A 27,825-nucleotide genomic window follows, 5' to 3' on the forward strand; every position below is an offset into this window, starting at 1 on the left:
CCTCAGTAAAAATGGCCGACCGGGCATTTCCGATTTCCGGCTTGTCACGTCCGGTTCTGGGGCAAGTGATCAGGGGGCGGGGCTAGACATTTGTCGGGCGCCGGCTGCTGGCGGTGAAGGCTGATAATGAGCGGAGGCTGGGGTTGGAGGATACGGTGCTGTGCACATCATGCGGTTGCCCTGCCCGGAATACGAGGTGTGCACAGCGGCCAAGCAGGAGGCTGGAGCAGAGCGGCAGCAGGAGGAGGGAGAGCTGCGGCAGGGAAGGTGAGGACAAGGGGGAAGGTCACAGTGACACCGGCAGAGACCATGCTGCTGTGTGCGGCTCCATTCATAGATGGCGAGCAGCTGAGTACTACTGTGTGCACTGTATATAATGTACCACTGTGTGCGCTCTGTATATAATGTACTACTGTGTGCACTGTATATAATGTACCACTGTGTGTGCACTGTATGTAATGTACTACTGTGTGCACTGTATATAATGTACCACTGTGTGTGCACTGTATGTAATGTACTACTGTGTGCGCTCTGTATATAATGTACCACTGTGTGTGCACTGTATGTAATGTACTACTGTGTGCACTGTATATAATGTACCACTGTGTGTGCACTGTATGTAATGTACTACTGTGTGCACTGTATATAATGTACCACTGTGTGTGCACTGTATGTAATGTACCACTGTGTGCGCTCTGTATATAATGTACTACTGTGTGCACTGTATATAATGTACCACTGTGTGTGCACTGTATGTAATGTACTACTGTGTGCGCTCTGTATATAATGTACTACTGTGTGCGCTCTGTATATAATGTACTACTGTGTGCGCTCTGTATATAATGTACCACTGTGTGTGCACTGTATGTAATGTACCACTGTGTGTGCACTGTATGTAATGTACTACTGTGTGCGCTCTGTATATAATGTACCACTGTGTGTGCACTGTATGTAATGTACTACTGTGTGCGCTCTGTATATAATGTACCACTGTGTGTGCACTGTATGTAATGTACCACTGTGTGTGCACTGTATATAATGTACCACTGTGTGTGCACTGTATGTAATGTACCACTGTGTGCGCTCTGTATATAATGTACTACTGTGTGCACTGTATGTAATGTACCACTGTGTGTGCACTGTATGTAATGTACTACTGTGTGCGCTCTGTATATAATGTACTACTGTGTGCACTGTATGTAATGTACCACTGTGTGTGCACTGTATGTAATGTACCACTGTGTGCGCTCTGTATATAATGTACCACTGTGTGCGCTCTGTATATAATGTACTACTGTGTGCACTGTATATATAATGTACCACTGTGTGCACTGTATATAATGTACTACTGTGTGTGCTCTCTGTATATAATGTACCACTGTGTGCGCTCTGTATATAATGTACTACTGTGTGCACTGTATATAATGTACCACTGTGTGTGCACTGTATGTAATGTACCACTGTGTGCACTGTATATAATGTACCACTGTATGCGCTCTGTATATAATGTACTACTGTGTGCACTGTATATAATGCACTGTATGTAATGTACTACTGTGTGCGCTCTGTATATAATGTACCACTGTGTGTGCACTGTATATAATGTACCACTGTGTGCGCTCTGTATATAATGTACCACTGTGTGCGCTCTGTATATAATGTACCACTGTGTGTGCTCTCTGTATATAATGTACTACTGTGTGCACTGTATATATAATGTACCACTGTGTGCACTGTATATAATGTACTACTGTGTGCACTGTATATAATGTACCACTGTGTGTGCACTGTATGTAATGTACCACTGTGTGCGCTCTGTATATAATGTACTACTGTGTGCACTGTATGTAATGTACCGCAGTGTGTGTGCTCTATATAATGTACCACTGTGTGTGCTCTCTGTATATAATGTACTACTGTGTGCACTGTATGTAATGTACCACTGTGTGCACTGTATGTAATGTACCACTGTGTGCACTGTATGTAATGTACCACTGTGTGCACTGTATGTAATGTACCACTGTGTGCGCACTGTATGTAATGTACTACTGTGTGCACTGTATATAATGTACCACTGTGTGCACTGTATATAATGTACCACTGTGTGCACTGTATGTAATGTACCACTGTGTGCACTGTATGTAATGTACCACTGTGTGCACTGTATGTAATGTACCACTGTGTGCACTGTATGTAATGTACCACTGTGTGCACTGTATGTAATGTACCACTGTGTGCACTGTATGTAATGTACTACTGTGTGTGCACTGTATGTAATGTACCACTGTGTGTGCACTGTATATATAATGTACCACTGTGTGCACTGTATATAATGTACTACTGTGTGTGCACTGTATGTAATGTACCGCAGTGTGTGTGCTCTATATAATGTACCACTGTGTGTGCTCTCTGTATATAATGTACCACTGTGTGTGCTCACTGTATATAATGTACTACTGTGTGTGCGCTCTGTATGTAATGTACCACTGTGTGTGCTCTCTGTATATAATGCACCACTGTGTGCGCTCTGTATATAATGTACTACTGTGTGCACTGTATATAATGCACTGTATGTAATGTACTACTGTGTGCGCTCTGTATATAATGTACCACTGTGTGTGCACTGTATATAATGTACCACTGTGTGCGCTCTGTATATAATGTACCACTGTGTGCGCTCTGTATATAATGTACCACTGTGTGTGCTCTCTGTATATAATGTACTACTGTGTGCACTGTATATATAATGTACCACTGTGTGCACTGTATATAATGTACTACTGTGTGCACTGTATATAATGTACCACTGTGTGTGCACTGTATGTAATGTACCACTGTGTGCGCTCTGTATATAATGTACTACTGTGTGCACTGTATGTAATGTACCGCAGTGTGTGTGCTCTATATAATGTACCACTGTGTGTGCTCTCTGTATATAATGTACTACTGTGTGCACTGTATGTAATGTACCACTGTGTGCACTGTATGTAATGTACCACTGTGTGCACTGTATGTAATGTACCACTGTGTGCACTGTATGTAATGTACCACTGTGTGCGCACTGTATGTAATGTACTACTGTGTGCACTGTATATAATGTACCACTGTGTGCACTGTATATAATGTACCACTGTGTGCACTGTATGTAATGTACCACTGTGTGCACTGTATGTAATGTACCACTGTGTGCACTGTATGTAATGTACCACTGTGTGCACTGTATGTAATGTACCACTGTGTGCACTGTATGTAATGTACTACTGTGTGTGCACTGTATGTAATGTACCACTGTGTGTGCACTGTATATATAATGTACCACTGTGTGCACTGTATATAATGTACTACTGTGTGTGCACTGTATGTAATGTACCGCAGTGTGTGTGCTCTATATAATGTACCACTGTGTGTGCTCTCTGTATATAATGTACCACTGTGTGTGCTCACTGTATATAATGTACTACTGTGTGTGCGCTCTGTATGTAATGTACCACTGTGTGTGCTCTCTGTATATAATGCACCACTGTGCGCTCTGTATGTAATGCACCACTGTGTGTGCACTGTATATAATGTACCGCAGTGTGTGCGCTCTGTATATAATGTACCATTGTGTGCGCTCTGTATGTAATGTACCGCAGTGTGTGCGCGCGCGCCCGCCCTCTGTATGTAATGTACCGCAGTGTGTGCGCGCGCCCGCCCTCTGTATGTAATGTACCGCAGTGTGTGCGCGCGCGCCCGCCCTCTGTATGTAATGTACCGCAGTGTGCGCGCGCGCGCCCGCCCTCTGTATGTAATGTACCGCAGTGTGTGCGCGCGCGCCCGCCCTCTGTATGTAATGTACCGCAGTGTGTGCGCGCGCGCCCGCCCTCTGTATGTAATGTACCGCAGTGTGTGCGCGCGCGCCCGCCCTCTGTATGTAATGTACCGCAGTGTGTGCGCGCGCGCCCGCCCTCTGTATGTAATGTACCGCAGTGTGTGCGCGCGCGCCCGCCCTCTGTATGTGATGTACCGCAGTGTGTGCGCGCGCGCCCGCCCTCTGTATGTGATGTACCGCAGTGTGTGCGCGCGCGCCCGCCCTCTGTATGTGATGTACCGCAGTGTGTGCGCGCGCGCGCCCGCCCTCTGTATGTGATGTACCGCAGTGTGTGCGCGCGCGCCCGCCCTCTGTATGTAATGTACCGCAGTGTGTGCGCGCGCGCCCGCCCTCTGTATGTAATGTACCGCAGTGTGTGCGCGCGCGCCCGCCCTCTGTATGTAATGTACCGCAGTGTGTGCGCGCGCGCCCGCCCTCTGTATGTAATGTACCGCAGTGTGTGCGCGCGCGCCCGCCCTCTGTATGTAATGTACCGCAGTGTGTGCGCGCGCCCGCCCTCTGTATGTAATGTACCGCAGTGTGTGTGCGCGCGCCCGCCCTCTGTATGTAATGTACCACAGTGTGTGCGCGCGCCCGCCCTCTGTATGTAGTGTACCGCAGTGTGCGCGCGCCCGCCCTCTGCATGTAGTGTACCGCAGTGTGTGCGCGCGCCCGCCCTCTGCATGTAGTGTACCGCAGTGTGTGTGGGCTCTGTCTCATCTACTTAACTATTGTACTTCCATTTATTCTCTGATTGTGCAATCTGCACCTTCTCTGACAATTCCCTCATGTTCTGCACTTCTTGCTATGCTGCATCTTAGCTGCTGCCATGTTTCCTGTGTGTGCTGCACCCGGCTCTGCAGTTTGTGCTCTGTACTGTGTAATATAATAGGGCACCCTATCTCCCTTGGTGCTCTGCACTGCCGGACATTACATGTTCGTCTATGAATGGGTTTTGCAGTTCATGTCTTGTCGCTGTCACTTGTGCACATTTTCCAATGATTTCTATAGAGATGCGTCTGTTTAGGATGAGATCATTATTCCTATGTGTGACATCACTTGTCTAAGAGTCTGTGACAGCGATGGTCACCGGGTCGTGGTCCCTGATCCTGTCTATCTGGAATGAATGAGAAGACCTGGGTGATGTGCATTGATCACAGGCTGATGTGACTCTTCGTTACCTCTGCCCCAGGAGCGTCAGCGCTGCTTATAATCCTGTGCACAGTGTTTATTGCCCTGTATACTATGTCCTGGGTGCAGCTCCCGTCCTCGCACCCATTTATTACCTAAATGTCCTCACTTGGGTTTAAGGCTTCATTCAGACTTCCCTCTTTTTGTGTTTTCTCTTGGCACTGAAATTGCAGTGAATGAAGCACAATTTTTAACGGCAATCCAAATGGTTAACGTTTCGGTCCTAAAATTGGACCTTCATCAGAACTGATTGCCGTGCGATGATTTCTTGTATTCTGCCAAGTGCATTGCTGTTACTAATGCGACATGCATCGCTGTGCAATGACCTCTTAAACTATAATGGGTGCATGTTCTGTCTATGAAAGTAAGTATAGAACAATGTACTTAAAAGAAGAAGAAGAAGAAAAAAAAAAAAGCGTCTGAATGGGACCTAAGAAAATCTGGATTCAAGGGTGATATTGCTGTTTTGAGTCCCTTGTAAGACCACATCTTACATACAAGTTTTAAGCTGCACTTTGTAAAAGGGGTAAAGGAGAGCTGGAGAGGGTACAAGAGTGGGCTACTAGGTCAATAAATGAGATAGGTGGTCTCTTACTATGAAAGGCGAAAAAATATTGGGCTGCTTTTTTTTTATTCCAAGAACTCCCATCAATTAGGTGATATTCAGATATTAAAGGGATATTCTGGTAATGGCAAAATATTATCAAACCCCTGGATAGGTGGTAAGTGCCACTGAGACCCTCGCCAGTCACTAATATTGGATCTCAGGTCTTTTGTGAAGGTGCGGAGGTCGTGCATGCTCGCTGCGGGGCCCTTACATTTCTGCCCTTGGCCATGTGGAGTGGCAGCACATGTGCCATTCTCCAGTCAAGCAAGGACTGACTGCTCAGTCTAGCAGAGCATAGGAAATAAAGCGCTTTCTCTATAATAAAGGATTCTTTACAGTTAGAGCAGCCAAGATCTGCATTGCAGGGAGCGAAATCTGCAGCACAATTTTTGTTTCTGCTGTGGATTTTCTCTGTATGAGGTTTTTCTAAAATCTTCCCCACAATGCTGTAACTGTAATAAATAACAGATTTTATGACCCCAAAGGGTTCACATGATCGCTTCTTCCACCCGTGTAGACTGTACGTGTGACAGATCTGTGTCCTGTCCTTGAGTAAGGGCATGTGTAGACTCTAACCTCAGAATTACCGTATCTATAGGCGGAGGTGTAGTATTCCTGATAATCCTTACAGCCGGTTATTAGTGTCCTCCATGTACAGAAGGCAAACACAGGGATCTCATTGTGTTTAAGACTGTCCGAAGACCCCAAAAAATGGGATTTGAATTGAACCTCGACAGATCCATTCACAATGTCTGTCGGCTCTGACCTCCATTCCGTCATTTTTAGGAAGACACAAAATCATGGCAGCGATCTCATGCTTTATGGACCTATATGATAGTCCAGAGCTGCAATCTCCCAGCATTCCTTGCTGGCTCAGGACTTGCTCCAGTGTTTGCCTTATGGAAAGTGCAGAAAACGCACAGTAATCTGATGTCGGGAAGAATAAAAATCCCACTGCTTTTTGGGATTGGTCTGACAATAATCTCACAGAATGGCTGACTGTAATAACTGGCATAAGAATGAGTTCAACTCTGGAGTATAATACAGACTGTATTTTGGGATCCGTATGAGATCAGTAATGTATTACAGCTACCCTGTCATGTCTGTATTCTCACTGAAATAACAATTATTGATCATATATTGGTGGAAATCTTATGGCGAGCCATTCCTCTGTTTATTCCTCCTGCAAATCTAGCCAAAAATTGTTAAAGGCATGAGTCCCAACACATGCTATTAATGTCTAACCAGTTCCAGACTGTCACGATGAACCTGACTGGCAAGAATGGTAACAACCGTTGTCAATTTATTTATACATTGCCCAGAGGAATAACTGAGGAACGGCACAATGCAGAGTCCTATATAATGTCAGCTGCTGATGGACCCCTGATAGATTTGTCAGCCTAGAAGACTTCTTTCCAGTTACATGACAGTTGAAGAGTTTATAATTGGTAATTGATTTTCTTTTTTCCCCTGTAGGGCTTCGGAGGGGTGCGTGACAGTCATGATACCACCTTTCTTCTTTTGCAGGCCCATTGGAAGCCAATGTTATTTAGAAGCTCGATGAGCACAATAATGTGGTAAGTGCAAATCACTTCTCGTGTCTTATATCCCCAAAAAAAACGTTAGTCTAGGTAATTATTGGGATATGTGCCCCTATTCCCAGCCGCCCCTATTGTCCCCAGCGCACGGTGGTGACGCCGGCACAGTGCTAGTCACAAAATGGCAAATGTACCTGTCTGGGTATATAGGGGAGAAGTGTGTATGATCAACCCCTTTCTGGGGGGGGGGGGGGTATGGATATGGTGGCCAGGGGGCTTCTCCTGCCATCTTGGTGCTCCTGTGCTTCGTAGAGAGAATGCTTTTTACTATATACTGCGATACCGAAGTATTGGAGGATCTAGAACAAGCAGTCACCCTCTTAGGGCACTAAAAGTAGGGGGGGAAGTTTCAAAAATATTAATAAAAAGAAAAACAAAAATCTGAATCACCACCTTTTTCACAATCCAAAAATAAATAAAAATCTGTATCATTATGTCCATCAAAGTATAAAAAAAAGCTAAATCCAAAAGGCACACATTGTAAGGGTACGTGCACGTGTTAAGTATTTGGTGCAGAAATTTCTGTGCCATTTCTGCATCTCTTGGCAGGAAAACGCAGCTTCAAAAACTAGCATTATTGATCCAGATTTTTCCCCATTCCTCATGATATGATATATAAGCATAACCTATGATTTTTGTGTCACTAATCTGCTGCAAAACCTGATCTTCCAGGGTATTTTGTTCAGGATTTTGGTGTTTTTTGTTTTGTGTTTTCACTGTCCTTCTGTCTTTTTATGCATGTTCATAAAGTTCTGTGGAAAAAAAAAACCCATTCTATTTTGGCATCAAAAAACGCTGATACAAATTTTGATGCGTTTTTTTTTTTCACCACCCATTACTTCCTATGGGAGAAAAAAACGCTGAAAGAAGGGACATGCTCTATTTTCAAAAAAAAAACATGCAAGGCATAAAATCCTGACCAAAAAAAACCCATGATGTGTGAACAGAAAATTATGGTTTCTCCTAGACTTTGCTGGTATTGCAAAAGGCAGCTGAAAACTTGCATCAAAAACCGCTGAAAAAACCATAATGTGTGAACATAGCCTAAGTATGGGTGACATCTGCAGCGAAAAAAACGCTGAAACAATTGACAGGCTGCAGATTAAAATCTGCAGGCCAAAAATAAGCAACGTGTGCATGAGGCTTCAGGATTCTCTTTCCTGGAGTCAGGAAACCCTACAGGTTTTGCAACAAATCTGCTCGGAAAAAAAAATCAATCAGAATTGTAGTCTTTTGATTGCTGTATCTCTCCAGAAAAATTAGATACCAAGCAATCAAAAACCCCTTCTCTAATCTGACACTGCCTCTAATTATTTTGTCTTTTTTTCTCTTTATATTCTCAGCCGGCCACAATCCAGACTCCTGTATTCTTCTGGCACAGCGTGCTGCTATAGCAAAACCAACAGCGAGGCCAAATACAAGGATCCGTTCAAACTCGGGAGCAGCGATTTGACGACTCTGTACGAGGATATCAAGAAGGTGATTTATCCTGTGTATTACACTAGATGTGCGACACTCATACAGCTCATCTCTAATCATTTAACAAAACCATGGCCACTAAGAAAGCTGCACAGGGGATTTATTTTATTTTTATTTATTTTTTTTAAATAAAATCTTTTTTTTTTTTTTTTTGAAAAATTCCAATTACAGATTTTCCATTTTTCAAATCACATAAATGACATAATAATTCCATAGTATAAAACACAGGCTAAGCATCTCAACTTCAATTCTCTAAACCTAAATCCCAACATTCCAGAGAGAATCCTTTTCAGAGCAGTTCTAGAATAACGGAGGATACAATTCGCAGAAGGGGGAAGAAGATAAAGAGGACTAACAATTATGGGATAGCATCTGTCTACACCCCCACATCATAGGCATCAATGTGCCTCATCCATCCCACACCTCGGCCATTTTGCCTCATGGCGATATCCTATCTTGTGTAAGAAGCTTGGCCTTTTCTATACTCCTGTGAATTAAATATAGTTGAGAGCCTCTGGGCCTCACGGGGAGATAATATCCGGGGTTGTGTGCCCCTCATGTTAGCAGAGACTGATGGAAGAAGATGAGCTGCTCGTACCTAGCTTCCTGACAGCTGAGGACATTTTTCGGGAGCGTGGAGTGGGTAGATGTGACAGTGGGATGGGGAGTCCTGTTAAGACACCCTGCTGAAGATTGGGGGCTTATAGTAGAAGAGGCGTTTCTGCTATGAATATTGGGGATGTGATGGGGGGGATACTCTGATTGCTGGGGAACTGGATTAAAGGAGTTGTCCCTTTTGAGAAAATATTGGTACCTGGGTTCAGTTTATTAAAAAAAAAAAAACTTTACTCCCAGTCCCCAGCGCGGAGTCTCTGCCCCTGCTATGGTGTCTGGTATTGGATGCTGTGCTGACGTCACATCGACAGCGGCAGGCAGTGATCTCAGCAACTCTGAACGGGCCGTTCTGTGCACAGAGGCTGGGCTCACTGATTGCAAGATTTTCCAAAAGCGGACAAACCCTTTAAGGCCTGCCCTGACTATGTGGGGTTGGTCTTGGCAGTTATGACTAGTAGTTGAGTCTCCTGTGACTATTAGGGACGTGATGACTAGATGCTGGGAAATTGGATTAAGTTTTGTACTGACTAATAGGGGGTGGTATTGTGTGATTAGTGGGAAAGTAAGAGGATCTGTTATGACTAGTAATGGGGTCTGCTGTGACTAGTAGGGGACATGTGGTGACTGCTAGGGAATTGGGATGAAGCCGGCGCTGACGTCTCGGGGGTGTTCTGGTGTCTATTGGGGGAGAAGGGTAGGTTTTGTGACTACGAGGGGCGGTGTATCAGTACATGTAGGAGTGTACACAGCAGCAGTGGTCCTATGTGCAGCATAGTCCTCGCTCGTATAGCTGCACCACATGCAGGGCAATGATGTGGCCTCCATCGTCATCTTTTCGTCTTCCTAATGACAGGAGCTGTTTATGACAACACAGGAGCTGAGGGAAATGTGCGAATATTATTTTGATGGGAAAGGAAAAGCACTGAGACCGATGCTGGTGGTGTTAATGGCACGAGCCTGCAACATCCATTATAACAAATGTCGGTAAGTTCGGCACCAACATCGTCGTGGTGGGGGGGCGGGGTGTGAGGATCTGCTAATTATAAAGTCCCTAACAGAGTTATGTAATCCTACAGGGAAATGCACCCCGGCCAGCGATCTATCGCCGTCATTGCCGAAATGATCCACACGGCAAGTCTGGTGCACGACGACGTCATCGACGGCGCCAACTCACGGAGGGGAAAGAAGACAGTCAACCAGATATGGGGTGAACGAAAGGTAAGCAGGGCTTATAGGGGATCGAGGACCACCATCATGGCATGATATGCTTTACATGTGATAATGGCGATCCGCTGGTATTACCCATGTATATGTGCACGGATACTATTTATTGGCAGCAGATACAGTGCGGTACATGATGGGAGCTACTCATAGCCGAATACATGCAAAGCATGGAGATTGCCTTCTGCATGTTGAGTGCAGCTCTGGAGAATTTGCATTCATTGCAGCTGCAGCAACCTATTATATGAATCATTATGGAAGAGATTCTGGTCATACACATATGTTGGGTCATTGTGCATTTTCCCCTTCTCCCATGACAGCACCACCTGAGAGAGGGTATCCACCCACCAAGGACAGGAACCTACTGAATAAAAAGGCGGTACCTCTCTTCCGCATCAGTTTTGGTTCCTGTCCTTTGGGCTATGTGCCCATGATGCAGAAATGCTGCATATTGTTTCCGCTCCTCCCTGGCAGGAAAAAACGCATGCGTTTTTTACATGCGTTTTTCCCGCCAGGTAGAAGCGTTTGTCAAGCGTCTTTGCATGCATTTCTGCATGCGGGTTATCAAGCGCTTTTCCAAGCGATTTTAGCATCACTTGGAAAGTGCTTGGCAACTTGTTCACACTATATAAATCCATGGAACCGGCATGGATTTATAGTAGTGTGACCAAGTTAGTTAAAAAAAAAGAATAAGAATGGTAAAAAATAAAGATTATACTCTCCTTCCAATGTCCTCCCGGTGTTTTCTCTGCTGTGTCCGGTGTCTTGGCCAGATTGCGGTGGTGTGAAGGACCTGCGGTGACGTCATTGGGTCATGTGACAGGTCACATGACTCAATGACGTCATGGCAGGTCCTTCACAACACCGCGACCCATACAGCAGACCAGACGGAGGGGAGAAAACACAGGTAGGACATCGGAAGGTAAGTATAATCTTTTTTTTTTTTTTTTAACAGGTTCTATGATACCCAGGACTGGATGAGAGTCTCCTCTCTTCCAGACCTGGGTACCATCCGTTCATTGAACCGTGTGATATCCGCATGTGCAGATGCTGTGATGCGGATGTCACGTGGTCCAATGCAAGTCAATGGCGGCGATTACGCTGCGTGTCCGCAAAATTAATGGACATCCTGCGTATTTTTCCGCAATGATAATCCGCAGCGGAAATTTCCGCAGCATGGTCATAGCACATGCGGATTATCATTGGGGACCATGGGGCACGTATTACCAAGCGATTTTTAAGAGTTTTCGCTGCGGAAATTCCGCGGGGGGAAAAAAAAAACGCTTGAAAAACGCATAGTGGGCACGTAGCCTTATGGGAGCCTCTCTAGGTGGTGCCTCGTCTACCTGATCGTGGGGTCTGGAGCGTGGATCCCGGGATCGATGCAGCATATGGGACCTCTATTCTCAGTCCCATCTTGCTGGTGCCTGGATCTGCAGGCCGGGGGGGGGGAGGGCGCCTTCTGGGCTCCTCTCCCGCATGCGCCGGGTCCTGTGGCCGGGATTGCGCACTCACGGAGGTCCGTGGCTGAGCGCGCCGGCAGGCAGGCCTTCCGGGTCTGCGCACTTGCAGGTCGTGTAGCACGCTGGAAGTCCGGGCTGCGCACGCGCGGGGCTGCGTTGCGCCCTGGCATGAGTGCGCCGGAAGCCCGGGTCTGCACATGCGCAGGGTGCGATCACCATGACACATCCCCGTTCGCAAGCGCGCCGGGAGCCGCTGGGTCTCCGCATGCGCAGGTGGGATCCTGCGTCGTACACCAGCTGACTAAGAGAGAGGGAAAAAAATATATATATTAAATATAATATATTATGGGGAGAGAACGCTGCTGCCGGAAGGGGAGGGGCCCAAAGGAGGTGGAGCCCCCATATGCTTTAAAAAGATGGGAAGCAGTCAAGATGGTGATGTCTGCATCCCCGTCATCATGAGTGAGGAGCCTCAGTCACCTGTGCAGCAGCTGTCACCACCGCAGCAGGAGGAACAGCAGCAGCCACAGCCGCCTAAACAGCTTAAGCAAAATGTGAGACAACCGGAGCAACGGGAGTCTTCCCATCATCAGAGCCACAGCAGTGCTGGTCGTGCAAGTACCGGCAAAACCGGTCAGAAGAAATCTCGAGAGTCCACCTCCGCCAGATGGGAGCGTTCATGTGAACGGCAACCACCGCCTCCGGTACCCTAGTCTGAACGGCAGTGTGGTGAGTGATCTTCGTCCAAGTTCACCTTAGTAATGTGCTCTTCTCTGTTTTTTTCTCTTTTTTTTTTTCTCTTTTTTCGTTTCTTTCTGGTTGGTAGGAACCTAAAGAGTAGTTCTAAGAATAAAGAGTGTGCGTTATGTAAACTTAGCCTTCCCAACTCCTACGCTAAGAAGTTGTGCTCTGGATGTATCCAGAAAACTATAGCTGAAGAGTCCCCTAGCTTTTCTATGGATTTAGAAACCTTAATCCAGACGGATGTCAGGGATTCCTTAAAGAACTTGACCTCACGTAAGAGGAGAAAGCAGAAACGGGTTACCTCGGGCTCAGAAGAATCAGAGTCCCGTATCGCGAGGGAATTTCCTTCCCCCTCTGACCTCTCGTCATCGTCTTCATCGGAGTCTTCAGATGATGATGGAGGGGGTAGGCCATGTTTTTCGGTTGACAATACTGAAAGATTAGTCAAGGCTATTAGAGTAACCATGGGTATTGCCGATGCCAAGACTCCCAGAACAGTTCAGCATGTCATGTTCGGGGGCTTAGATCAGAAGAGACGCACCTTCCCAGTTAACGAGAGGATCAAGACTCTCATAGATAGGGAGTGGAAAAAAACAGAGAGGAAAGGCCAGCTGCCGCCTTCTTCTAAGCGGAGATACCCTTTTGAAGAGGAGGACGCAGCTAAGTGGGACAAAACCCCTAAAATTGATGTGGCCATCTCGAAGTCCTCGAAAAGATCCACACTGCCTTTTGAGGATTTAGGGGCCCTCAAAGATCCGCTCAATAAAAAGGCAGAGTCTTTTCTAAAACAGGCCTGCTGAGGACTCCCAGGGGTCCTGAAACCGGCAGTGGCGGCCACCTGCACTGCCAGGTCTATGATGATCTGGCTACAGCAATTAGAGGACCAGATTAAAGGGAATGTCCCTAGGGATAAGATTCTGTCAGGTATTCTTCTTATGCAGGGGGCGGCTGCATTCCTTGCGGATGCATCGGCAGATTGTGAGGCTGGCTGCCAGGTCAGCAAACCTTTCCAATGTAGCCCGTAGGGCATTATGGCTCAAGAGCTGGCCAGGGGATGTGCAGTCAAAATCTAAACTCTGCTCAATCCCATGTGAAGGAGACTTTCTTTTCGGAAAGGCCTTAGATGAATTCCTGGATAAGACCGCGGACAAGAAACACTCGTTTCCTACTGTAACTTTTCCCCGATATAAAAGCACCTTTCGGAAGAGGAAATGTAATCGGAGCAAATTTTCCAGAGACCAAAGTTGTTGGAGAGACCGGAAGCCGAATAACAGAGGCTTCATGTTCGGGGTCCATCCTTCGAGAGTGAAAAAGCCACTAAGTGACGGGCCTCTCCAGGTAGGAGGAAGGTTGTCCCACTTTCTTCCTGCCTGGGAAAAGATCTCGTCCAGCGCCTGGATTTTAGGGATAATCGGGAGGGGGCTGAAGATGGTTCAAAGCCATTCCCAGAGACACCGTCAGGATTTCAGGTCCCTGAGGCCTAAGAGAACAGATGGCCCTACAGCAGGAAGTACTCGCTCTGGTTGTGAAGGGGGTTCTAGTAGAAACACCAGTACCCGAGCAAGGGAGAGTTTTACACAACTCTCTTCCTAATAAAGAAACCGGATGGCTCCTTCAGAACCATGGTCAACTTGAAGAAGCTGAACGACCATTTAATTTACAGGCCATTCAAGATGGAGTCAATAAAATTGGCCATAAAGATGTTGTTTACTGAGTGTTACATGTGCTTCCTCGATTTGAAGGACGCTTACTACCACGTCCCAATCTTTCCTGCACACCAACAGTTTCTGAGGGTAGCTTGTACAGTTCGGCAAGCACATGAAGCATTTTCAATTTGCAGCTCTTCCCTTTGGCATCTCCATGGCTCCAAGGGTTTTCACAAAGATTATCCTGGAAGTCACAGCACATCTAAGGGAGAAGGATATCCTAGTCATTCCTTACGTGGACGATTTTTTAGTGGTGGGCAGATCAAAACAACTCTGTGCACTGGCTCTGGCAGAAGTCATGGCCAGTCTAAATGGTTTGGGATGGATTTTAAATTTAGAAAAATCGAGACTAGAACCAAAAAAGGTTCAGTCCTTTTTGGGTCTCATTTTACGCTCAGAAAACCAGACTTGTCTTCTGCCAGAGGACAAGAAATTGAAGATCAGTTCCCTCATCTCACGTGTAATCAGCAATCCATCCATGACCCTGAGAAATGCAATGTGTCTATTGGGTACAATGACATCTTGTATCCCAGCAGTAGAGTGGGCCCAGTTTCATTCCAGACGTCTACAGCAGGAGATCCTGACAGCAGACAGACGGCTCAGAGGTCACCTGGATGGAAGAATATCCCTTTCAAGTTTGGTAATCAACTCGCTGGATTGGTGGATGAATCCGGTAAATCTATCTCTGGGGGTTCCTTGGTCTTTCCAGGTGTCAGATACGATTACGACAGACGCAAGTGCAGAGGGCTGGGGAGCTCACCTGAGAGATCATTCAATACAGGGCCTCTGGTCAGACAGCGAGACGGGTCTCTCCTCCAACATGAGGGAGCTGTTGGCAGTCAGAAACGCGGTAGTAGAGTTCAGTTCTCTTCTTCAGGGTCAACACATCCGGATATTGTCGGACATCCAATCGTCAGGGGGGAACAAGATCCCTTCCTCTCATCAGATCCTTCATTTTGCGGGGAGTCATCTATTCATGCTCTCAGCGCTGCGTATAAGAGGAGAAGAGAACGTAAGAGCCGATTTTCTAAGTCGGCAAATCTTGAAACAAGGAGAATGGGAATTGAATCCAGCGGTATTCTAGCAGATTGTCGGCCGATGGGGACAACCTCAGATAGATCTGTTTGCAAACAAACGCAATCAAAAAACCAAAATCTTTTGCTCCCTGAATCCAAAGGAGAAGCCTTTTGCTGTGGTTGCGCTGCAAATTTCCTGGAACTTTACCCTGGCCTATGCCTTTCCCCCTTTAATACTGATTTCTACTATCCTGAGGAAGATCCGAGGAAAAACAGGCGAGGGTTATATTGATCGCCTCGTTTTGGCCCAAGAGACCATGGTTCACTTGGATGAAGAGAATGTCCCAAGCAGAACCATGGGTCCTCCCGGACACCCCAGATCTCCTCAGGCAGGGCCCAGTCTTCCATCCCCAAAGATCGGGCCTGCATTTGACGGCCTGGATTTTGAAAGGTCACTATTAACACAGGAGGGATTTTCTCCAAGTCTAGTTGCTACTCTACTGGAAGCCGGTGACTACTAGGATCTATGGCAGAACCTGGGCTAAATTTCTGGCAGACTGACCCGAGGTAGACAAAGGAAGGGTTCCTGTTGGGACCATCCTGGAGTTCCTTCAGAAGGGCTTAAGCATGGGGTTAGCCACCAGTACCCTTAGGGTACAAGTATCAGCTCTGGGGGCACTATATAATTGCAACTTGGCAGCAAATAGGTGGATCATCAGATTCATTAAAGCTTGCAGTAGATCTAGACCCATTCCTACTCCAAGGATGCCTCCATGGGACCTTAATTTGGTTCTAGAGGCGCTAACCAAGCCTCCCTTTGAGCCCTTAGAGAAGGTTTCGGAGAAAATTCTCACCTTGAAAACAGTCATGTTGGTAGCACTAACGTCAACCCGTAGGGTTAGTGATCTGCACGCACGATCAGTAAACCATCTGTTCACTCAAGTGTGTATGGATAGAGTAACCTTAGGCCGGGTCTGGTCTTATCTTCCAAAAGTAGCCTCCAAATTCCATAGGACACAAGTAATTACTCTCCCTTCCTAATATCCTGATCCTAGAAATTCAGAGGAACAAAAGCTTCACACTCTAGATGTAAAGAGGGTATTAGCCCAGTATTTGGAGGTGATGAAGGCCTGGAGGAAAAGTGACGCCTTGTTCATCTCATTTCAGGGGGCTAGAAAAGGGCTTAAGGTTACAAGGGGGACCATAGCTAGATGGGTCAGGGACACCATTGATTTAGCGTACTCCTCTAGCAATCTGCCAGTTCCAGAGAACCTGAAGACCCACTCCACCAGGGCTGTAGCTGCTTCCTGGACTGAGAAGGTGGATGTGCCCATCGACATCATATGTAAGGCTGAGTTCACACGATGCGTTTTTCATGCGTTTCCGCTGCGTTTTTGCAGTTGCGGAAACGCATGAAAAACGCATGGTAGAAGGGCAGCAATTTTCCCCAATGGAAATCCGCATGTGCTGTGCCCATGATGCGGATTTTTCCGCAGCGTAAACGCTGCGGTCAAAAATCCGCAGCATGTCAATTAATTTTGCCGAAACGCTGCTCTTTTGCCGCCATTGACTTGCATTAGACCGCATGGAATCCGCATCACTGTATATGTTGATGCGCTTTTCATGCGGTCTAATGTGCGGATGGTACCCGGGTGTGGATGAGAGGACTCTCATCCAGACCCAGGTACCATTAAAAAAAAAAGAATAAAATAAAAAATATATATATTCTCACCTTCTGACGGCCCGCGCTGTGTCCTGCCGGCTTCCCGCGCACTTCGCGGTTGAATGAAGGACCTTCGCTGACGTCAGAGTCATGTGACGGGTCACGTGACGCTGACGTCGGAAGGTCCTACAGTCTTCACTGCCGGCAGCCGGGACCGATGAAGCCGGACACCGGGGGCCATCAGAGGGTAAAGTATAGATTTATTTTTTATTTTTTGACATCACACACTATATAAATCCATGCCGGTTGCATGGATTATATAGTGTGAAGTTGACAAGCACTTTCCAAGTGATGCTAAAATCGCTTGGGAAGCGCTTGTCAACCCGCATGCGGAAATGAAAGTGAAGAACGCTTCACATCCGCATGTCCCTGGCAGGAAACCGCATGTACAATCCGCATGCGTTTTTTCCTGCCAGAGAGATGCAGAAACGCTCAGGAAAAAATCCTGAGCATTTCTGCATCGTGTGCACATACCCTTAGGCTGCAACTTGGTCATCCCCCTCTACATTCTACAAGCGTTACCGTCTTGAACTATCCTCTTATACTGATCTGTCCTTTTGGAGGAAGAGCCCATGACAGCACCCTATTAATTCCCTCCTTTCTATCACTTACGGTGTGCACGTCTAAGAGTGTTTTATAAAGAAATGTTTTGGTGGTAGTTGTGTACTAACCTATTTTTCAGAGGCCCTCTCATGCTCTGAAACAAAAACTGATGCGGAAGAGAGTTACCGCCTTTTTGTTCAGTAGGTTCCTGTCCTTGGTGGGCAGATACCCTCTCTCAGGTGGTGCTGTCATGGGCTCTGTAAAATCCCGTTACCGGTAAGTAACTAGGATCTTTTCATAACAGACCAGAATCCATAGCTGACCGTGCCTGCCAGGATTGTGGTGCAGCTTCTATATACGATTCTATACTGATTGCACACAGACAGACTGACACGATTTAATGTCACACCTGTGTTAATGCTCCTTGTGTTTTTGTTGTAGGCCGTCCTGGCAGGCGATTACATATTGTCTGCAGCCTCTGTGGCCCTGGCTCGAATTGGAAATGCCAATGTAATTTCTGTGTTATCTCAGGTCATCGAAGATTTAGTACGTGGTTAGTATGAAAGATACGTTTATATAATTAATGTTTTTCATAAGGCAAAATTTTGTTTAAAATGGTATTTAGGATTGGGGGGACTGACCTTGTGATTACTAGAGGAAAGGGGGCATGCTGTGAATACTGAGGAGTTGAAGGAAGACCTGCTCTGACTACTAAGGGACTGATCTGCTGTAAGTAGTAAGAAATTAGAAAATCCCCTATATGTTAAAGTGGTTCTCCAGTTTGAGATATTATGCGGGAGGGATTCCTCCTTTTTTGGGATCACCTCTAGTAGAAAAAAGCAGCTCCACGTCCAGAGGATTTGGCCACCATGTAATACTTAAAGGATTTGTAAGATGTCCCTTATAGATGGATTGGGGGATAACTTACTGATAGATGGTTGTCTGACTGCAGGGACCATTAAGATCCAGAGAAATGGGAGCCCCGTCTGATTGGAGCAGATGTCGAGCATGCCCACCTCCACTTCATTCATTCTCTATGGGATCTAGCTGACCATAGCCCTCGACTATCTCTGGGAATCCCATAGAGAGTGATCGGAGTGGCGGAGCTCGACATCTGCTCCATTCAGACTGGCCTGTTCTTAGACTCCCAGATACGAATAAGTAATACCCTATCCTATGAATAGAGGATACGTTATTAACTTGATAGATATAAATTTTCCCTAATGTAGCCAAGCTTTAATGGTGCCCGAGGCCGAGATTTCCACCTTGCATGTAGCCATGGCATAATGCTTTATGTATAATCTCGGGATATCTGGCCATGCCTTAATCTTGGTTCTCTTGTGTTATCTCAGGTGAATTTCTTCAGTTGGGCTCCAAAGAGAATGAAAATGAACGCTTCGCTCACTACCTCGAAAAGACCTTTAAGAAGACGGCGAGTCTGATCGCCAACAGCTGTAAAGCAGTATGTACGTTCCGCATTTCTTATAGCTAAATGCAGCGTCAGCTCGCGTGTAATCAGTCTCATTTCCAGTACTAGGGTAATTGCACCATACATGTTTATCGTGCCCAGCGAAATACACTCTCTAAGATGCCCACACAATAGTATATAAAGTTCCTCCATATTTGCAGTCATGACAAATCTCCCCTACAGATCTTTATGCATGCTATTTTCTATCATTGTTAGTAATATCAGTAAATAGTGTTTGTTTTTATTATTGATCATTGCTGCATCATCCCACTTTAAATGTACCTATCCTGCCCCCCATCCCTCAGACATATCCGTTTCCATAAATACTTGCGTTTGCTCAGTTCTGGTTCATTGTTTCTTAGTATTCTGCTTTGTGCCATTACCGTGTCTTTTCCAGGAGGAATAACAGAGCAACACCACAAAGTTCTAAGAATAAGTGATTCAGAATTGTTTTGTTTTTTTCGTGGTATATACAGTACAGTCCATTCATTGATTCCTTCTGCCTGTAGACAACTGTAAAGTTATGACTAGTGATGAGCAAGCGTTTAACGGAGCATGCTCGGGTGCTTACCGAGTATCTTCGGCATGCTCGTCTATTATGTTCGAGTCTTTGCATCTGCATGATTTATGTCTGTTAGCCTCAACACATGTGAGGATTCCCTAACAAACAGGCAATCCTTGCATATGTTGAAGCCGTCTACGCTTTTCCTGAGCGTTTCTGCATCTCCCTGGCAGAAAAAAACGCATGCAGATTTTACATGCGTTTTTTTCTGCCAGGTAGAAGCGTAAGTGAAGCGTTTTTAACATGCAATTTTGCATGCGGGTTGTCAAGCGCTTTCCAAGCGATTTTAGCATCACTTGCAAAGTGCTTGACAACTTGGTCACACTATATAAATCCATGCCGATTGCATGGATTTATATAGTGTGACCAAGTTACGATGCTACAAATGCAGCGTCAATAGTAAAAAAAAAAAAAATAATAAAAAAAAAATTATACTCTCCTTCAGATGGCCCCCGGTCTCCTTAGCGATCCGTCCGGTATCTTCAGCAGCTCCCGGTGGTCTAAAAAAGGACCTTCCATGACGTCATTTAGTCATGTGATGGTCACGCGACCATCACCTGACCACTGACGTCAGCGGTCGCGTGAACGTCACATGACTAAATGACGTCACGGAAGGTCCTTGCAGACCACCTCTGGAAGCCAAGGAGACAGCAGCACCGCTCAGATGAGATCGGGGGGCGCCAGAAAGGTGAGTGTGTTTTTTTTTTATTATTATTTTAACTTTTTTTTTTTAACTACAGGTACTATGGTACCCGGGTCTGGAGGAGAGTCTCCTCTTCTCCAGACCCGGGTACCATCCGCGCATTGAACCGCATGATATCCGCATGTGCACGTGTAGTCATGCGGATGTCATTCGGTCCAATGCAAGTGAATGGCGGCTAAAACACCGCTATTCCGCAAAATAATTGGGTAGTGCTGCGGATTTTTCTGCATTGATAATCCGCACCGGAAATTTCCGCAGCATGTGCACAGCACATGTGGATTATCATTGGAGAACATGGCAGGCCTTCTACCAAGCGGTTTTTAAGCAATTCTGCGGCGGAATTGCCGCTGCGGAAACTCTTAAAAAACGCATAATGGACACACAGCCTAACAGCTGTAAATCATGCAAACGCAGAGAATCGAACATAATATGCCGAATATATTCAGTAAGCACTCGAGCATGCTCAGTGAAAGGGTTAAACTAGCACGCTCACTCATCACTAGTTATGACATGAAAGTGCTGACCCCCTCCATTTTTTTGAAGATACTAATTTCTTTACATAAGAAGTATCTGAAGAAGACCCGATTTCTTAAATAGCCACTGCCATCTTGTCAGAGAAATATGCTTCTTCATTTACTTATGAGCCATGTCTTCTCTCACTCCTGCCTCGTGAACTTTCTCGTTCCCTCCAAAAAAACGCTCAAATTAATCTGTGAAAACCACATGTACTGCCAGATCACTGAGGGATCAGACTACAGCTGCATCACAAAAAAAAAAAAAAACACATGTACTGCCAGATCACTGAGAGATGAGATTACAGGTGCTTCAAAAAAATGACATGTACTGCCAGATCACTGAGGGATCAGATTACAGCTGCCTAATTGAAGTCCTTGAAGAGGGGAGGGAGAAAAAGCAGAGTGAGAAAGAGAGGCATAGACACACACACAACCTGTGCTGCAAATTTTTATGAAGGGTTTATATCACCCCAGAGCTGGATTCACAGCTACACTGCTCTGTACGGCTATATAATGTCCTCCATGTTGTTGTAGTACATAGACAACAGAACAAGAATCCCTCTTGCTTTTTTTTCATCATAGCCATTAAAAGATCAGCGACAGCTGAAAGGCTGGAGAGGGAAAATGCGGGACACAAGTCCTATAATGCCAGAAATAGTATTGTTCCTTATCTATTCTGAAGTCACTTGAGCATTCAGTATCCTCATTGCTGACAGATGCAAGTCCACAATTGCTTTATTACCTGTCTGTATTGGCGTGGTAGCCATCTTACCTTTGTAACCAGTTGTCATGTGATATTATTATTTTTTCATATTCTTGGGATTAGCACCATATCGAATTATGGGAGCCATATTTAAAAAGTGTAGAGGGATTTGGTGTTGTGTAAAAGTATGGTCTGTGTTGTTGAAGCAAAAAAATGTTAATTACAGGTACTTAGTGGATTTCTCTGTAATTTCAGGTGTCCATCTTGGCCTGTCCCGATCCTACAGTCCATGAGATTGCATACCAGTATGGGAAGAACATCGGGATAGCCTTCCAGGTAGTCCTCTCCGTATTTCCTCCAATGCATAATAAATATGATTAGAGTAGAGGTCGAGCATGTCCACCTCTCTTCTATGCATTGTCTATGTCCTGTTCTCTGGATCGGTGGGGGTCCCAGTTACCCCCAACCTAACCTATGGATGAGGGAATAGCTTTCGCTCTTCATAAAATCTTTTTAATGCATGTTTCTAAATGGCCTAAAACTTCCTACTTTTTAAAAGTTATTTCTAACCTCACAAAGTTTTTGGTTCTTCCTCCCATCACATAGCTCATCGATGATGTGTTGGATTTTACTTCTTGTGCCGATCAGTTGGGAAAACCTGCAGCCGCAGATCTGAAATTAGGATTAGCCACTGGTCCAGTTTTATTTGCATGTCAACAGGTAATGTCCCAGAGAATAAGCCTTTCAATAAGTCTGTGTCTACCTGACATTATTTTCTATACAATCGTGTAGAACTATAGTGGGGATAATAAGTATTTGATACACCTACAAAGAATGGAGCGGTCTGTAATATTTATCGTAGGTACACTTCAACTGTGAGAGACCGAATCTAAAAATAAAAAACAGAAAATCACATTGTATGATTTTTACATAATTAATTAATTAGCATTTTATTGCATGACATAAGTATCTGATAGAATAGAAAAACAGAACTTAATATTTGGTACAGAAACCTTTTGTTTGTAATTAGAGGTCAGATGTTTCCTGTAGTTCTTGACCAAGTTTGCACACACTTTCGCAGGGATTTTGCCCACTCTTCAATACAGATCTTCTAGGTTTCAGGGCTGTCACTGGGCAACATTGGGTTTCAGCTCCCTCCAAACATTTTTTTATTGGGTTCAAGTCTGGAGACTGGCTAGGCCACTCCCAGACCTTGAAATTCTTCTTACGGAGCCACTCCTTAGTTGCCATGGCTGTGTATTTCGGGTCATTGTCTTGCTGCAAGACCCAGCCACAACCTATCTTCAATGCTCTTACTGAGGGAAGGAGATTGTTGGCCAAAATCTCGCGATACATGACTCCATCCATCCTCCCTTCAATACGCTGCACTCGTCCTGTCCCCTTTGCAGAAAAGCACCCCCAAAGTATGATGTTCCTCCACCATGCTTCACGGTTGAAATGGTGTTCTTGGGGTTGTACTAATCCTTCTTCCTCCAAGCACAGCGAGTGGAGTTGATACAAAAAAGTTGTATTTTGGTCTCATCTGACCACATGACCTTCTCCCATGCCTCCTCTGGATCATCCAGATGGTCATTGGTGAACTTCAAACAGGCCTGGACATGTGCTGGTATGAGCAGGGGGACCTTGCGTGTTCGGCAGGGTTTTAATACATGACGGCGTAGTGTTACTAACGGTAATGTTTGAGACTGTGGTCCCAGCTCTCTTCAGGTCATTGAAGCTGCCTCCCGTGTAGTTCTGGGCTGATTCCTGACCTTTCTCCGAATCATCCTTGCCCCACGAGGCGAGATCTTGCATGGAGCCCCAGACCGAGGAAGATTGACAGTCATCTTGTGTTTCTTCTGTTTTTGAATAATTGCGCCAACAGTTGTTGCCTTCTCAACAAGCTGCTTGCCTATTGTCCTGTAGCCCATCCCAGCCTTGTGCAGGTCTACAATTTTGTCCCTGGTGTCCTTAGACAGCTCTTTGGTCTTGGCCATGGTGGAGAGGTTGGAGTGTGATTGTGTGTGGACAGGTGTCTTTTATACAGGTAATGAGTTCAAACAGGTGCAATTAATACTGGTAATGAGTTTTTCTTCTCTACACTAACAGGTCTGTGAGAGCCAGAATTTGTGCTGGTTGGTAGGTGACCAAATAATTAGCATTTTATTGTATGAAATATATAAAAATCATACAATGCGATTTTCTGGATTTTTTTTTAAGATTCTGTCTCTCACAGGTGAAGTGTACCTATGATAAAAATTACACACCTCTCATCTGTAGGTGGGAAAACTTGCAAAATTGGCAGTGTATCAAATACTTCTTTTCCCCATTGTATAAGCTTCAGAATGACTTTTTTCCGCTCTATAATGTGAAATAAATTGTGCCCTTCTATTTCTGCGCTCCTATACCAAATGCCACGACTGACCTCAAGTGTTCCTACTAAATCTAGATGCAAATGTTCGATCCAACAGCGCGGGGAATCTAGTAAATACAAGTGTACGATTGACAAATTCCTCTGTTATTCCTCCTGGAAATGTAGAAGTAAAGTCAGTCCAGTCACCGACAAGGAGAATGTAGTTTGTTTTTTATTCCATATATTTTAATTTTGATTTAAGAAACTTTTTTTTTTTTTTTACATAAAGTATAACACAGGAGTGCAGGAAAATCCTAAAGCTAGTTCTGCTGATTTCATACATTTACTGTGATTTCCCAGTGTTTTGTGGAATGGTTTAATGATTGCTACCAATGTGTCCTGTGCTTGCAGTTCCCTGAATTGAACGCTATGATAATGAGGAGATTCACTTCCCCGGGAGATGTTGAACTAGCGCGGCAGTATGTCCGACAGGTAAGAGCCGCTCACATCGGAGACAAGTGGACAAACGCCATCTTTAGTAATTGTACTGATGCATTCACCTCTACCTGCTGCTGACGTTCTGGGCAATTTGCTAACTTTACCAGGGGTGAATAAAAAGGAGCCTACACATAAATGTCAGTGAGCGGTGTAAACAGAAATACACCTGTTGGTAGTGGAAGAGCTCCTTTTATATGAGGGGCTATTTACGCAAAGCTGTGTAAGTGAACCACATAAAGGGGCACACAATCTTTACCAGCCCATGTTAGTCTACAAGTCTGCATGTGCTGTAGTGCAGTGGTTTCCTCCATTGCACTTGGGTAAAATACCGTCATATAATGGATTATGCTAAAAACCAGAAGCAGACTGTATGCACTGTATTACATCTGTGCAGTGATGAACGCAAGTGCTCGTTACTCGAGTTTGCAAAGGGTTCTCGGGTATACACAGAGTATCGCTGGTGCTCCAGTGACATGTTGGAGTCCCTGTGGCCGCATGTTTTGTGGCTGTTAGACAACCATAAAACATCTGGGGCTGGCCCCAGCCACAAATCTTGCAGGTGCGGGGACTCGAACGTATCACTCGAGCACCCGCGATACTCGGTGCATACCCGAGGACCCTCGGCAAACTCGAGTAACGAGCACTTAGAGTGATGAGCACATCTGTGTGATATATCTGCGTCCCTGAGGTCTTATCCTGTTAGTGGTGCATGCACATATTTGGATTTATTCATAAAAATGGTGATTGCAAATATTCTCACACACAGGGGTGCTTTGCTCAGATGACCATTCATGCGCTCCACGTGACAGAGCTGCCGCCAGGCTCCTCTGGCAGTGACTTTTAAGTTTCAGACATTGAAATTCAGCAGGCCAGATCCTTCTCTTCCTTTAACGTAATCTGTCGGGGGCCACCATAAATATTAGACTGTCGGACGATTCCTCTGGGATTGACATGTTTGGTTGACTTTAGTTTGGATTAATCTGTCCCTTTTAAAGGCTTCCTTACGGATTAAACTAATGTGGTGGCTACCTGCAAAACTGTAGATGTATGTGGAGCACCAACTGTGATGAGTAACTTTTTTTTTTTTTTTTTTCTTTCCACCAACCAGAGTGATGGCGTCCACCAAACCACCTACCTCGCCCAGCGCTACTGTAGTGAAGCAATCCGTGAGATCAGCAAGCTGCAGCCGTCCCCCGAAAGAGACGCCCTCATCCAGTTGACAGAAACCGTGCTGACGAGGGACAAATGACGGAGAACTGGGACTGAACCAGGCAGCTACCACCAAATAAGTGCCTCAAGCAACACTCACCGAAACACAGCCGGTTTTGTTTCCCGTGCAGGCCACCAAAAAGACTTTCAAGAAATTTATTCAAGATGTTTATTATGCCTTTCACTATGACAGTACTGTATTATTTTTTTTTTATGGTTAGATTTTATCAGTGGAAGTCATTATATTATGTCTGAACGAGAGGGGGGGGGGGGATAGATTTACAAGGGGATAAAATCTATTCTGAAACTTGAAGCAAAGTTATTTATTTTTATTCTAACAATGAATGAAATACCAATATTATCACAATTGATGAAGTGGCAGAATTGGCATCGACTCGTTGTTATGCCTCAAAGTTTAACTGGAGGGGTATTATTACAGGCTGTGCAGGGACAATCACACAATATAAAATAACATCCGAATCCCAGATAATCTGCTTATGTAAAAAATATTCCAAATTTAGGAAAAATCAAATTAATCCTCCAAAGTGAGTGTGTGTTGGGGGGGTGATAATGGCTGTAGTTAATCGTCTAATCTGAATACAGGCGCCTATGCTAAAAAGGTTTTCCATTAGTTTGATACTCCTTACCTCTGCTTAGACCAGGAGAGGGAGTGTGGTCGGAGTGTGGTCGGAGTGTGGTCGACCCCACAATCAGCGGTTACCAGATTCTGAACTCTGTCTGCTACCAGAGCTGGCAACAGCTGATAAGATGGGGCGCCAGACCCCACGATCTAATAATGACCTTTCCTTTGCATATGTCACTACTCCATGTTATTTCAGCCACTGTTATCAAATAATCCTAGATATATTTATTTTTCCAGACCTTTTGGTCAAAAAAAAAATGTAGAAACTGAACCAAAACTACATGTCTAAGTGAAAGAAGTAGTCCTCCCAGCAAAATGTTTATCCTCTTAATATATTGCAGTCATCATATTATATAGCACTGTGCACTTACTATTGCTCATTTTGCCTTTCTACCCAGATAATTCTTCTCTTTTCTCCGATCTGTGTAGAAACAAGAAGTCTTTGGTCTCAGCATTTATCACCCCCCTCTTCAATTCCTGACCCAGATGCTCAGCGCCTCCCCTTGTCAGGGACTTTTGCAGTGACTTGTGACAAATAAAGGGAAAATTGACCTCTTGTTTCTACGTAGAGAATAATTAGCCGGGTAGAAAGGAAAAATGAGTAATTGTAAGTACACAGTGTGATATAATAAGATGACTGCAATATATGAAGAGGATAAAAAGTTTGATGGGAGGAGGAGGAGCAGTGCTTCTTTAATGGTTAAGACTTTAGTCCTGGTTGATGTTCAGGAAGCCTTCGGAAGGAAAATTCTCAGGATAAAGAGATCGGCACCGACGACATTCCAATAATCGGGCCAGAACTATGGGTCTCACATGTATGTGACTGGTGCTGCTCGCCGTTTTAGATGGATATCTGTCATTACTTCAGCTGATATGAAAGGAGCCAAGAGGGTTTATATACAGTAGACAACCCTTTTAAGAATACGGGACATTACTTATGCTTTAAGCTCCTGCAAGCGAAAAGTGGAGCAATTACCCATAACAATCAAACTCCATCTTTTATTTTCTGGGCAGGAACTGAAAATGTGGTGATTGTTATTGGTAACTTTTTCCCTTTTTGCCTGCACTAGCTTTTACGTGACCTCTTGACGCCAGCAATGCTACTGATCACTTAGCGGGTACACGACCTAGTGACAGGTACAGCACCTGAAGCTGACGCCCTTCTCTGCCAGGACCTACTTGCATGATTGGTTTATTTTTCCTGGTAACTGTCATCAGCTTCATAAGACCTGGTATTTACAGATATTGTTAAAGGAGGGGTATTCCTATCCCAATATGTAGTAGGTATAATAATAATATTCACAAATACCTCCAATTAGAAATGTAGTATAGTTCTTCGGATTCCTTATGTCGCTTACCCCATGTGCAGGGCATTGCAGTAGCTTAGGTATCCATGGTTACAACCACTCATAGTG

The 27,825-nt window shown here is 45.1% G+C and overlaps 2 protein-coding genes across 4 annotated transcripts in view; one reads left to right on the plus strand and one right to left on the minus strand.

The window, feature by feature from the left end:
- Positions 1 to 48, minus strand: part of LOC141265018 (protein adenylyltransferase SelO-like) — a 45,328-nt gene extending 45,280 nt beyond the window's left edge. Inside the window, exon 1 of one of the 2 annotated variants that reach the window (XM_073677538.1) lies at positions 1 to 48. The gene's annotated coding sequence lies outside the window, so the exon portion shown is untranslated. The other variant, XM_073677539.1, reaches the window with a different exon arrangement.
- On the plus strand, positions 20 to 27,701 carry PDSS1 (decaprenyl diphosphate synthase subunit 1). 2 transcript variants are annotated; one of them, XM_073677544.1, is made up of 11 exons: positions 20 to 267; positions 7,176 to 7,225; positions 8,590 to 8,725; positions 10,194 to 10,324; positions 10,417 to 10,558; positions 18,198 to 18,309; positions 19,109 to 19,218; positions 21,963 to 22,043; positions 22,314 to 22,427; positions 24,472 to 24,552; positions 25,667 to 27,701. In XM_073677544.1, the coding sequence occupies exons 1-11, from the start codon at positions 127 to 129 to the stop codon at positions 25,805 to 25,807; spliced, it is 1,239 nt and encodes a 412-aa protein (XP_073533645.1). In that variant the 5' UTR covers positions 20 to 126; the 3' UTR covers positions 25,808 to 27,701. The 2 variants fall into 2 exon arrangements, with proteins under 2 accessions (XP_073533645.1, XP_073533644.1); XM_073677543.1 differs by having other exon boundaries at positions 21 to 267; positions 7,125 to 7,225; positions 25,667 to 27,700.
- Positions 27,702 to 27,825: the final 124 nt, after the last annotated feature.

This window comes from Phyllobates terribilis, unplaced genomic scaffold (genome assembly GCF_046119375.1).
Source record: "Phyllobates terribilis strain yellow unplaced genomic scaffold, ASM4611937v1 Scaffold_4__5_contigs__length_816908805, whole genome shotgun sequence".
In the NCBI taxonomy this organism is placed as follows: Eukaryota; Metazoa; Chordata; class Amphibia; order Anura; family Dendrobatidae; genus Phyllobates; species Phyllobates terribilis.